This window comes from Odocoileus virginianus, chromosome 32, assembly GCF_023699985.2.
Source record: "Odocoileus virginianus isolate 20LAN1187 ecotype Illinois chromosome 32, Ovbor_1.2, whole genome shotgun sequence".
NCBI classification, from domain to species: Eukaryota; Metazoa; Chordata; class Mammalia; order Artiodactyla; family Cervidae; genus Odocoileus; species Odocoileus virginianus.
This window is the reverse complement of record NC_069705.1, coordinates 10,439,335-10,452,916: the sequence shown is the minus strand read 5'-3', so window position 1 is coordinate 10,452,916 and position 13,582 is coordinate 10,439,335. Positions and strand designations below refer to the sequence as shown.

At 37.7% G+C, this 13,582-nt stretch overlaps 1 protein-coding gene and 1 long non-coding RNA gene across 11 annotated transcripts in view; one reads left to right on the top strand and one right to left on the bottom strand.

Moving 5' to 3' along the window:
* Positions 1–13,582, top strand: part of ADAM32 (ADAM metallopeptidase domain 32) — a 154,440-nt gene that overhangs the window by 106,090 nt on the left and 34,768 nt on the right. For all 10 annotated transcript variants that reach the window (XR_011485100.1, XM_070459859.1, XM_070459858.1 and 7 more), the window contains 3 exons: positions 3,497–3,602; positions 4,902–5,082; positions 8,281–8,364. Coding sequence is in view for 9 of the 10 variants with exons in the window: in XM_070459859.1 (XP_070315960.1) it covers positions 3,497–3,602; positions 4,902–5,082; positions 8,281–8,364 (371 nt within the window). In the remaining variant the exon portion in view is untranslated. The remainder of the gene's footprint in view (positions 1–3,496; positions 3,603–4,901; positions 5,083–8,280; positions 8,365–13,582) is intronic.
* Positions 818–13,582, bottom strand: part of LOC139032573 (uncharacterized) — a 178,355-nt gene continuing 165,590 nt past the window's right edge. Inside the window, exons 2-3 of the long non-coding RNA XR_011485101.1 lie at positions 9,241–9,447; positions 818–2,236 (exon numbers count right to left, since the gene is read on the bottom strand). This is a non-coding gene — a long non-coding RNA (uncharacterized lncRNA). The remainder of the gene's footprint in view (positions 2,237–9,240; positions 9,448–13,582) is intronic.

The window sequence follows — 13,582 nt, the reverse complement described above, 5'->3', positions numbered from 1 at the left end:
TCTGTATTTCTGAGGTTATTGATATTTCTCCTGGCAATCTTGATTCCAGTTTGTGCTTCATCCAGCCCAGTATTTCTCATGATGTACTCTGTATATAAGTTAGGTAAGCAGGGTGACAGTATGCAGCCTTGATGTACTCCTTTCCCGATTTGGAACCAGTCTGTTGTTCCATATCCAGTTCTAACTGTTGCTTCTTGACCTGCATACAGATTTCTCAAGAGGCAGGTCAGGTGGTCTGGTATTCCTATCTCTTTAAGAATTTTCCACAGTTTGTTGTGATCCACACAGTCAAAGGCTTTGGCAAAGGGATAGAGAAAAACAATAGAATGGGAAAGACTAGAGATCTCTTCAGGAAGATTAGAGATACATAAGGAATATTTCATGCAGAAGACCTAACAGAAGCAGAAGATATTAAGAAGAGGTGGCAAAAATGCACAGAAGAACTATACAAAAATCTTCATGACCCAGATAACCACTATGGTGTGATCACTCACCTAGAGCCAAAAATTCTGGGATGCAAAGTCAAGTGGACCTGAGGAAGCTTCACTATGAACAAAGCTAGTGGAGGTGATGAAATTTCAGTTTAGCTATTTCAAATCGTAAAAGATGATGCTTGGGAAGTGCTGCACTCAGTATGCCAGAAAATTTGGAAAATTCAGCAGTGGCCACAGGACTGGAAAAGGTCAGTTTTTATTCCAATCCCTGCTGGGGTCCAGCCCCAGCAGGATCCAGGGGAACCCTCAGGATGAACGGCATCGGCGAATGAGAGAGAGAGAGAAAGAAAGAAAGAGCGAAAGAAAGAGACCAGACCGGAGTGTGCAGCAGAGTCTGGCAGTTGCTTTATTTTTCACCATAGACTTTATACCCTAAGTTGGTACATTTCTAAGGGGCAGATAAGCACACAGACTTAGTTTAACATTACATCAGCTTGTCCTTCACGAAGCCAGGTGTTCTCTGTATATTTTTGTTTATGAGAGTCTTTTCCCATAGATTTTTTGTACATTATCTTCTGGCCTTGAGCTTAGCAGAAAACAGAAAAGTGGCAGTCTCACGGGTAGAGCAGGTTGCAACATAGTAGAAATACAATCCTGTTAACCCAAAAGTCAGTCTTTTTGCAGAAGTTCTCAGCTAAATTTATCTAAAAAGTTTAACACACAAAGACTCTGCGGCTCTGGTGAGGCAGCCCTTGTTTAGCACTCCTGGTTAAAATTAACAATTATCTTGTTGTTTTTACACTAGGGCTAAACTCTTATTTTTCTAGATCTCCAGCTATATTAACAATAGTTTCCACTATACAACCTCAGCACATTAACATCAATCAAGCGTTGATCCAATAACCACTTTTAAAACAATATTTTTTGTGTTCTCTAATAGGGCTTACTCACCCTCCAAAGGGCTCTGTGCCTATTAGGGCCTTTTTTATGGTTAATCTCTATGTATAATATCTTTTGGCTTTCAGGCCTGTTGACAATTTATGGCTTGCACCTGATATAACTTTAAGCAACTTCAGTAGCCGATCCTGTCTTTTTTGTGGTTAGTCTATTTTCTATTAGATGTCATCTCTATGGGAACTAGAAAGGATTACATTTTTACAGAATAGAAATGCAAAGGATTTCAAAAACAGCAGATATGGCACAAAACAGGCTCTTAGTCTAAAAGTTAATTACCTGCAAGAAGTCACCAGTTAATCTCTATCTAAACTATTTTCTATTAGGCACATTTGTGGCTATTGTATTTGTGGAGCTTTTCTCACCCCGCGGAGGGACCTATGCTTAATAGTTTCTTTTGTTAGCGTACTGTGCTTAGGATGTTTAGACACAATCATGAGCATTTTTTGCAATGAGAGCACACATTTATCAAACAAGCCAGAATGCCAGCAAAAGGGTTTGACTTGAAGCATTTCCTTCATCCCTGACCACTTCATAGGGTACCAGCGTTCAGGAGATTTATTAGTTAGGGTTTTAAGTTGATCTTTATTCAGTGAAAAAGGAGCAGGAGAGCTCTCGGCAACACAGGAGTCTGCAGCAGGGCAAACAAGAACAACAGCAGAAAAGGGCGAGGGGATACAGGGTGGGGTAGAGGCCAAGGCCAACCTGGAGGGTCCCTTATATCCTGAACAGCCTTGCGTGTCAGGTTTTTTCCTCATGACCTCGTCATGGATGGGATTCTGGACGGTCTTGCCTGTCAGGGATTTTCTTCATGACCTCGTGATGGGTGGGATCTCCCATAATGGCTCCTGGCAAATCCGAAAGAAAGACAATGCCAAAGAATGTTCAAACGAAGACAGAATTGCACTCATTTCACACGCCAGCAAAGTTATACTCAAAATTCTCCAAGCCAGGCTTCAACAGTACATGAACTGTGAACTTCCTGGTGTTCAAGCTGGGTTTAGAAAAGGCAGGGGAACCAGAGATCAGATTTCCAACATCTGTTGGATAATTGAAAAAGCAAGAGAGTTCCAGAAAAACATCTATGTCTACTTTATTGGGAGAAATAAACAGCCATTTTTTGTGAGAGGGCCATGTCACTAGGACCTGAGCGAGAGTTCCTAGGGCCAAGAGCAACCCCTGACAGATAGTTAGTAACAAAATGAAGCAACGACTACAAAAAAATAAATTCTTCACAGCCAATGAGGTTGAAGAGGACTCTAGACTCAAATGAGGCTGTAACCCCAACCAGGAACTTTATTTCAGCCTTGAGACCCTGAACTGAGGACCTAATTGTGCTTTGCCAGACTTCTGACTTTCAGAAACTGTGACATGGGTGTTGTTTTAAGGTGTCAAGATTTTGGTAGTATTTTACCTAGTGATAGCTAGTACAATAACAAAGGAAAAATAGGTACATATGTATGGATTGGCAATTTTGGTCCCTTCACTTCAGACTTTCTGAAGGTATGATGTTTCTTTAATGAGTTTTTTTTTTTTTTTTTTAATAGACCTGGCTTTTTATAAATTCCTACTCAGAATCTAGGAGAACAAGAAAAGTTTTCTTGTATTCTCTCTCTATTGCCTTCTTTCACAGAGCTCTCTTAACATTTATACTTTATAACTCTCCTCTGGTGCCTCAGATGGTAAAGAATCCGCCTACAATGCAGGAAACCCAGGTTTGATCCCTGGATCAGAAAGACCTCATGGAGAAGGGAATGGTAACCCACTCCGGTATTCTTGCCTGGAGAATTCTTTGAAAGAGAAGCCCGGTGAGCTACAGTTCATGGAGCTGCAAAAAGTCGGACATGGTTGAGCAACTAACACTTTCACTTTCAACTCTTCTCTACCCTCATAGTATCTTTTGAGCTACAAATGACCAAAATGAATTAAAAGGAGAAATAATCATGAGCATTACTTTTCACTTCATTTCTCTCTTCTTAAAACTTCACTAGGGAACTTTTGAATAGATGACAGTGATAGAGGAAAAAAAGCAAAGAAACATATGAGGAAATTGAGGACGTTTTAATTTAAAGGAAGTTTTAATCCAAATATATTTTTAACTTTGACAGGTTCAAAAAATGCGCCATTTGCCTGCTATGAAGAAATACAGTCTCAAACGGATAGATTTGGGAACTGTGGTAAAGAAGGACCCAGATATACATTTTGCCCGTGGAGGTATGCTGTGCAAAGAGTGAAAATTCCTGTCTTATATACTATAAAATTCTGTTTTTAGTTTTTCACTATGTATGTCATTAATTCCCGTGGTTTCAGGTATCACATGTGTGCAGGAGTTAATCTGAAATCAAAATCTTTAGTCTTGACATCATTCTTTGTACCACAGGCTTATTAAATTTCAACCTGATTTTTAAACATTTATATGTAGATGATTACTAGACTCCAAGATCTGATCCAAGATTGAAATTAATGATAGCCATTGCACCTTTTCCTGTCTGAACATACTCATTATTTTAAAAATGAAAATACTACCCCCATGCATTTGAATGCTTCCCCAAGCTGAAGACTGCCCAGTGTCTCTAAAATGAAGTTCAAAAAATAAAATAAAAGAAAATAAAATGAAATTCAATTTCTCCTGCATCGGAAGAGCCCATTCTTTGATATTTTGGTCATGAATTTCTTTTAACAAATATTTTTAAAGAACCTACTATATGCTGGCCACTAGCTAGTTAGATACAAGTTAGCAAAACATACATGATCCTTGTACTCATGGAATTTACAGGCTGGTAAACATATCATCTGGAGAAGGAAATGGCAACCCACTCCAGTATTCTTGTCTGGAGAATCCCAGGGACAGAGGAGCCTGTGGGCTTCCATCTATGGGGTCGCACAGAGTTGGACACGACTGAAGCGACTTAGCGCAGCAGCAGCAGCAGACATATCATCTAACTTTATGCTTCTTGTAATATTACTTCCTTCATAAGTAATGCTTATGCTATGACATTTGTTTTGAAATACCTTACTCTGCCTGTTGAAATTCTACTAATTCATAAGCTTGGACTCAGATGGCATCTTCTCTATGATGTTTCCCTGACTACTAAGTTAGAATATATCTTCATCTTAAATATCTATAAGAATCTGCTTATTTCACTTACAGCGCATTTAATAAGATTTATGTCATATTTAGTATTAGACTGTAAGGTCTTTGTGGGTAGAGGTCACAACTTAGTTTCTGCCCCTCTATAGAGAGATATAAAATGCTTGAGTGAATTGTTTATTTGGCAATCAGTACACCAATCTGTACAGTGAATCAAAAGATCATTAGTATCATTGAAAGATAAGCTTATATCAGTGGCTTTACATTTTACTTTAACCGTTAGCAGGAAAGTGTTACATTTCCTTAGATATATTGCCATATGGAGAACCATTCTTTGTTTTTTTGGTCAAAGAAAGAAAATATGAAGCATTCATAATAAATGCCTAATGTATAATAATCATATATTTTTATTATGCTTGCAGGAGTCTTATATGTGGAAGATTAATCTGTACCTACCCACTTCAGACTCCTTTCCTTCGAGACAGTGCTTCTGTGATTTATGCTTTTGTGCGAAGTACTGTATGTATAACAATGCACTATGAAACAATGGGTGCAGAAGATCCACTTGTGGTCAATAATGGCACTATTTGTGATAAAGAGAGGGTAAATAGCTTAAAATCAATAAAAAAATCTATTCTATTAATTTCCCTTGTGGCTTAGTTGGTAAAGAATCTGCCCGCAATGTGGGAGACCTGGGTTAGATCCCTGGATTGGGAAGATCCCCTGGAGGAGGACATGGCAACCCACTCCAGTATTCTTACCTGGAGAATCCCATGGACAGAGGAGCCTGGAGGGCTACAGTCCATGGGGTTGCAAAGAGTTGGACATGACTGAGCAACTAAGCACACACATGACCAAATAACCTTAAATATTTGGACAAGGAGAAAATGAATAAGCTTCAGTTGGTCTCTGAGGGAAACGGGAGTGTTTGTTACTTTTTAGAATTTCAGTGTTGTAAGCAAGGAAGCTCCAAGAGTTTTGGGACAGGAGTGTGAAGGAGAGAGGTCTTGGGAATACTTGTGGTTAAATATTCCATAACTTGGGAATTTACTTTCATTCTTGAATAAGTGAGAAGAAATCCCACTTAATTATATATGTCTCTTTGTGACCTGGTAGATAAGACCACAACTTAGATGGTGCCACAAGGAATAAATCTTTACCTCTTGGGTTTTGACATTTTGCAGGTTACCCAACCAGTTTGAGATATCTTGGCTGTGTGTAAAATGGGGATAATAATAACATTTACTCTATGGAGTTATTGCAAAGATGAAATGAGATGATACTATAAAGTGTGTAGTACAATGCCCAACACATAGTAAGAACTAAATATAGGTTGGTTATTATTCTTGGTTGTTGTTATTATTGGATATCTATGAGACCAAACAACCAAATATGGAGAAAGCATGGAATAACTTTACTTCAGAATCTCATTTAGTTCTTAGCCAGAAATTTGCTCATGAGGAACTATCATATAGTATAAAGTGTAGCCTTTAAAGACAGAAGCACAGAGATCTGAATTTTGACTCTTCCTCCTTACCTGACAGATGATTTTGAATAAAATATTAAATATGTAAAATGAATGTTATGTATTTTGGTGATTTTTGGTCATGATAGTTTTTGGTGATCTGATACTCTTCTCTTATTGTTTTCTGAATTTCCTAAAACTGTAGTTTCGTGTCTGATATTAATTTGGGGAAAATTCTCAGTCATTATTGTTTCAAATGGGCTCTCCAGGTGGCACTAGTGGTAAGGAACCCACTTGCTAATGCAGGAGATGTAAGAGACTTGGGTTTGATCCATGGGTTGGGAAGATCCCCTGCAGGAGGGCATGGCAACCCACTCCAGTATTCCTGCCTGGAGAATCCCCATGGACAGAGGAACCTGGCAGGCTACAGTGCACGGGGTCGCAAGGAGTAGGATACGACTGAAACAACTTAGCATGCACATTGTTTCAAGTATTTCTTCTGTTCCTTTTTCTTTTTCTTCTGGCATTTCCATTACATATACATTATGCTTTTTTGTAGTTGTCCCTTGAATATTCTTTTTTTTTTTGTCTTTGTTCTTTTTGCTTTTTTGTTTTCAAGGATTCTTTTGATATATTCTCTATCTCAGAGATTTCCTTCCTCAGATACGTACAGTATACTAATAAGCCGGTTAAAGGCATCGTTCATTTTTGTTAGTACTTTTTTTCATTCCAGCATTTATTTTTTCCCCCTTGGGATTGCTGTCTCTCTGCTTCCATTGCCTGTCTGTTCCTGCGTGCTATCTACTTTGTCTATTAGAGCCCTTAAGATGTTAATCATGAGTGAGTGAGTGTTCGCTGAGTTGTGCCCGACTCTTTGCGACCCCAGGCTCCTCTGTCCATGGGATTCTCCAGGCAAGAATACTGGAAGGAGTTGCCATTTCCTTCTCATAGCTGCTTTAAACTCCGAGGCTGATAATTTCAGTATTCCTGACAATGTCTGGTTCTGATACTTGCTCCATTTCTCAAATTATGTGTTTTGGCTTTTAGTATAACTTTATCTGTTTTCTTGAGAGCTGAGCATGATGTACCAGCGAAAGAACTGCTGTAAATGGACCTTTAGTAATGTGGTGGGGAGGTGTTGTGGCAGGGAAATATTCTTCAGTCCTATGATTAAATCCGTCTTTCAGTGAACCTGTGCCTTTGGATTGTGAACTTCACAAATATTTTTCAGGTTTTTTTTTTTTTTTTCTTTCTTCCCTTAGATGGGACAGTATGGCTAGAGCAGACTGGAGTTGGCTATTTCTCTTTTCACATATGGAAGGTTAACAGCAGACTGATATTGGGTATTTCCCTTCTCCCAGATCAGTTAGGCTCTGATAGAACACTAGCAGATGAGGCTATAATTATTAATAACTCGTTTCTCCTAAGGGCCAGCTTTGTTACAGACTGCTCTGGCTACTTCAAAATAGTTTCTTTTCCCCTCCTTCTGCAAGATAACAAGAAAAAAAATTTCTCTAATATTTACTGTGAGAACCTGGTTAAGCTCCTGGATATACATCACATGAAACAGTGGGGGTTCCTCATGACTGGGTGCCTCTGGAGTTTTTAAGTCTTGGGGTTGTCCTTACTGAGGCTCTTATAATTCATCAATTACTTTCCTTACCTGGCACTGGTATCTGAGCATTCTCCTTGTTAATCTTTGCTCTGGTAAGCTGTGACTCCCTGTATTTGCTTGGCTGTCTCTCCAATTCGAGAGCAGCGATTTGCCACCAAACCACTTTTATGGATCCTTAAAGTTTTTGCTTTTTCAGTCTGTTCAACTTTTTCATTGTTTTTAGGATGGAGTGGCAACTTCCAAGCTTCTTATTACATGGGGAAGTAATAACATAAACGAGAATAATTTCTTAAAAATTTATTTTTAAAAATACTTTATTTTTTAGAAAAGTTTTAAGTTCATATCAAAAGTTGTGGAAAATATAGGGAATTTCCATGTACCATTTACCCCTACATAAATGCAGACTCCACTATCCGTGATGCTACACCAAAAGTCCATAATTTACATTAAACTTATCTGAAAAATCCCCAAATATTTTTAGCTTAAACTATACATTTCTAAATAACACTTATGCCAAAGGATAAATATCAAGAGAAATTGAAAAATATTTTAAATTAAATGAAAATGAGAATATAATATAAAAATCTGTGGGATGCAGCAGAAGCGAACTTAATGGAAATTTACTGCACTGAATAGCTGTGGTCCTATGTTATAAAATTACTGATGGTAATGTTAAGATAACTGGACTCCTCTAACTTGGAAATTGTTTGTTTTTCTTTAGATTTGTGTAAATCGTGAATGTTTAGAAGTAAGGCCGTTTATAGACAAATTAAATCATTGTTCAGCAAAGTGCAATGGAAATGGAGTAAGTAAGCACATGATTTATATTTCCCCAAATTATATCTCTCTTAGATACTTTTCAGCATAAGTCATTAATTTATTTGACATTTATTGGGTTTCTACCATGTGCTAGGACCTGTTGTATCTAGCTATATGGGGCTGAATCAGATTACTAAATTTGTTGCCATTTGCTTTAGGGAACATTTTACAGCATTAAATTGCTGATGCCTTTAGCAAATTTATTATTATAGTTGGGTACTTTTCAGAGGTGTTAAATATTCCAATAAATGCATTAACCTGTTCATTGCAGGAAGGTAATTATGATAAAATTTGTGTGTCTGTGAATACATAGTGTGAGGGAAAACTATTTGTTTTATCCCTCTTTTTATAATAGACTTTTCTCCCCATTGAGGCCAATTTATTTCCCATACCAAAAAAAGTAAGAGTGCTGTGGACAGAAGGTTGGATTGTCAATCTCAAGTGATAGTGGAACACACCTATTTTATTTTATTTCTTCTTTAAAAATTTTTATTGGAGTATAGTTGATTTACAGTGTTATGTTAGCTTCAGGTGTACAACAAAATGAATCAGTTATACATATACATAGCCATTCCTTTTTAGATTTTCCCCATATAGGTTAGTACCGAATATTGAGTAGTGTTCCCTGTGCATACAGTAAGTCCTTATTAGTTTTCTGTTTTATATATAGTATTGTTTACCTGTTAATCCTAAGATCCTAATTTATCCTTCCCTCACCAGCTTTCACCTTTGGTAACTATATGTTTGTTTTTACATCTGTAACTCTATTTCAGTTTTGTAGATAAGTTCATTTGCAGATTTTATTTTAGATTCCACATGTAAGCAACATCGTATGACATTTGTCTTTCTCTGTCTGACTTACTTAATTCAGTAGAACCATCTCTAGGTCCATCCACGTTGCTCCAGATGGCATCATTTTGTTCTTTTTCCACTGTACACATGTAGCACACCTTCTTTATCCGTTCCTCTGCCAATGGACTTCAGGCTCCACGTCTTGGCTGTTGTGAACAGCGCTGCTGTGAACATGGAGGTGCATGTGTGCTTTTGGACCAATGGCTTTTTTGCAGATCTAGAACAGAAAAAGATCTTAAAATTTGTGTGGAACACAGGAAACACAAAAGATCCCAGATAGCCAAAGCAATCTTGAAAAATTGAAATCGCCAAGGAAAAATATAACTGGAAGAATCACGCTCCTTGATTTCAAACTATACTACAAGCTACAATAATCAAAACAGTATGGTACTGGCACAGAAATAAGAATATCGATCAATGGAATGGGATAGAAAACCCAGAAATAAACCCACAACTTATGATCAATTAATCTATAACAAAGGAGGCAAGAATACATGGAAAAAAGACAATCTCTTCAATAAATGATGCTTACTGAAAAACTGGACAGCTACATGTAAAAGAATAAAATTAGGCTAGTCTCTAATATCACACACAAAAATACACTCAAAATGGATTAAAGACCTAAATACAACACCAGATACTATAAAACTCTTTGGAGAAAAACATAGGCAGAACACTCTATGATATGAAAATAGCAGTGATATCTTTTTGGACCTACTTCCTAGAGTAATGGAAATAAAAAAAAATAAACAAATGGGACTTAATTATACTTAAATGCTTTTGCACAGCAAAGGAAACCATAAACAACTGGAAAAGACAACCTACATAATGCATATTTGCAAATGACGTAACTGATAAAGGATTAATCTCCAAAATATACAAACAGCTCATACAGCTCAATATAAAAAAGAAAAAGACAAAATGAAAAAGTGGGCAGACCTAGTTAGACATTTCTCTGAAGAAGACATACAGATGACCAACAAGCACATGAAAAAAATCCTCAATGTTACTAATTGTTAGAGAAGTGCAAATCAAAACTACAACGAGATCACCTCACACTGGTCAGAACTGCTATCTTCAAAAAAATTTATAAGCAATAAATATAACAAAGGATGTGGAGGAAAGGGAAGCCTCCTACACTTTTGGTGGGAATGCAAACTGGTACAGGCACAGGGAGAATAGTATCAAGGTTCCTTAAAAACTAAAAACAGAACTACCATATGACCCAGCAATCCCACTCCTAGGCATATACCTGGAGAAAACCAAAATTCAACAATATCCTTCAGTTCAGTGTTCACGACAGCACTATTGACAGCAGAACGTGGAAGCCACCTAAATGTCCATCAAGAGAAGCATGGATAAAGAAGATGCAGTACATATATACAATGGAATTTTACCCAGCCATAAAAAGAAGCAAAACGGTGTCATTTGCAGAGATGTGGAGGGACTTAGAGACTGTCACACAGACTGAAGTAAGTCAGAGAAAAATATCTTTTGTATGTGGAATCCAGAAAAATGGCATAGATGAACTTATTTGCAAAGCATAGAGACACAGATAGAGATCAAACATATGGAAACCCAGGGAGGAAAGAGAGGTTGGGGTGAATTGGGAGATTGGGATTGACGTATATACACATTGATAATATGTATAAAATAGACAACCGATGAGAATGTACTGTATAGCACAGGGAACTCTACTCAGTGCCCTGTGATGACCTAATTGGGAAGGAAATCCAAAACAGAGGGGTATGTATATGAGTATAGCTAATTCACTTTGCTGTACAGTAGAAACTAACACAAGCTTGTAAAGCAACTACCAGTTCAGTTCAGTTCAGTCGCTCAGTCATGTCTGACTCTTTGCGATCCCATGAATCGCAGCACGCCAGGCCTCCCTGTCCATCACCAACTCCCGGAGCTCACTCAAACTCATGTCCATCGAGTTGGTAATGCCATCCAGCCATCTCATCCTCTATCGTCCCCTTCTCCTCCTGCCCCCAATCCCTCCCAGCATCAGGGTCTTTTCCAATGAGTCAACTCTTCGCATGAGGTGGCCAAAGTATTGGAGTTTCAGCTTCAGCATCAGTTGCTCCAATGAACACCCAGGACGGATCTCCTTTAGGATGGACTGGTTGGATCTCTGTGCAGTACAAGGGACTCCCAAGAGTCTTCTCCAACACCACAGTTCAAAAGTCTCAATTTCTCGGCGCTCAGCTTTCTTCACAGTCCAACTCTTACATCCAAACATGACCACTGGAAAAACCATAGCCTTGACTAGATGGACCTTTGTTGGCAAAGTAATGTCTCTGCTTTTTAATATGCTGTCTAGGTTGGTCATACCTTTCCTTCCAAGGAGTAAGCGTCTTTTAATTTCATGGCTGCAATCACCATCTGCAGTGAATTTGGAGCCCCGAAAAATAAAGTCTGACACTGCTCCACTGTTTCCCCATCTATTTGCCATGAAGTGATCAGATGCCATGATCTTAGTTTTCTGAGTGTTGCGCTTTAAGCCAACTTTTTCACTCTCCTCTTTCACTTTCATCAAGAGGCTTTTCAGTTCCTCTTCACTTTCTTCCATAAGGGTGGTGTCATCTGCATATCTGAGGTTATTGATACTTCTCCCAGCAATCTTAATTCCAGCTTGTGCTTCCTCCAGCCCAGCGTTTCTTATGATGTACTCTGCATATAAGTTAAATAAGCAGGGTGACAACATACAGCCTTGATGTACTCCTTTTCCTATTTGGAACCAGTCTGTTGGTCCATGTCCAGTTCTATACTCTAATAAAAATTAATAAAAAATGAAATAAAATTTCTTATAGATAATATATTTGGTTTTTCTGCTGATAGCTTCTTATCTTCATTTGCCTATATGAGTTCCATCAATTTCCTCTTCCATTTTTGTGTTTTTGTTTCTCAGATTATGTTGTGAATTTGTTACCAAATTGAAACAGCTCTAGTTATTTTTTCCTGTTTCTTTCCCTTTAATCTTTATGCTACAACAAAATTTTACAAAATCCATTCTGATGCAGAGTTGCAGTTTTTTTTGTTTGTTTGTTTGTTTAGTTTTGTCTGTCTATATATCTCCTTGCTTAGTTGCTCAGTAATGTCCGACTCTTTGCAACCCTTTAATTGTGGCCCGTCAGGCTGTTCCATCCATGGGATTTTTCAGGCAAGAATACTGGAGTGGGTTACCATTTCTTCCTCCAGATATATCACCTTACTGAAAGTTTAATGTGCATTTAAGGTAGAAGAGTTCCTTTCAAGATTTCTGTAAGGCAGGTATAGGGGTGATCAACTCTCAACTTTTGTCTTTGGAAAGTCTTTATTTCTCTTTCATATCTGAATGATAACTTTGCCACATAGAGTATTCTTGGGTGACAGTTTTTGTTTCTGAGTATTTTGGGAATTCACCCCTCTGCCCCCTGCCATCTCTGTAGAGCTTTTCTTCTGATAGACTAATGGGGGTTCCTTTGTAGGTTACCATCCCTTTTTTCTAGGCTACCTTTAAAATTCTTTATCAGTGACTTGTGATAATTTTAGTGTGTCTTGAAGGTCTTTTTGCATTAAGATTATTAGGAGTTTTTTATTTTCATGTCCTAGTATATCCAGTTCCTTCCCCATGTTTGTGAAGTTCTCAACTATTATTTATTTAAAAATGCTCTCTGTTCTTTTCTCCCTTTCTTCTCTGGGATACCTGTTATCCAGATTGCCCTGCCTAAAAGAATTGGATAGCTCTTGCAGAATTTTGTCATTTTTATATCTTATTTCTCTTTCCTAGCCTACTTGTATCATTTCTAGATTTCTATCTTCATGCTCATGTTAGCTCTCTCTTCCATATGGTCTGCTCTATTTCTAGAGATTTCTAATGCATTCTTCATCTCATTTATTGAGTTCTTCAGCTCCAGAATTTTTATTTGGTTCTTTTTTTAGAGTTTTTTTAGAGTCTGAGTCTTATTGGTAAAGTATTCCTTTTATTCATTAATTTTATTCCTGACTTTATTGAACTGCCTTTCTGAGTTTTCATGTAACTTCTTGAGTTTGTTCATGACAGCTGTTTTGAATTCTCTATCAGTTAGACTGCAGTATTTTTTGACTTAAAGTTCAATTTCTGGATGACTCATTTTCTTTTTGTGAAATTGTGTTAACTGGTTCTTCGTGGCGCTTGATGAGTCTTTCCTCTTCTGGTGCATTTTAAGTAAGGAATATCTTTCTGCTTGATTCTAATGATTCAATGAGTTAGAAATTAGAGAGCTTTCTTTTATTTTCCAGTAGGTGGTGGGAGAGCATAAGTATTGGGGTTTTCTTACAGCAGCTGTTTCTGGCTATTTTGTACTTCAAAGCCTGCACATTTCGCC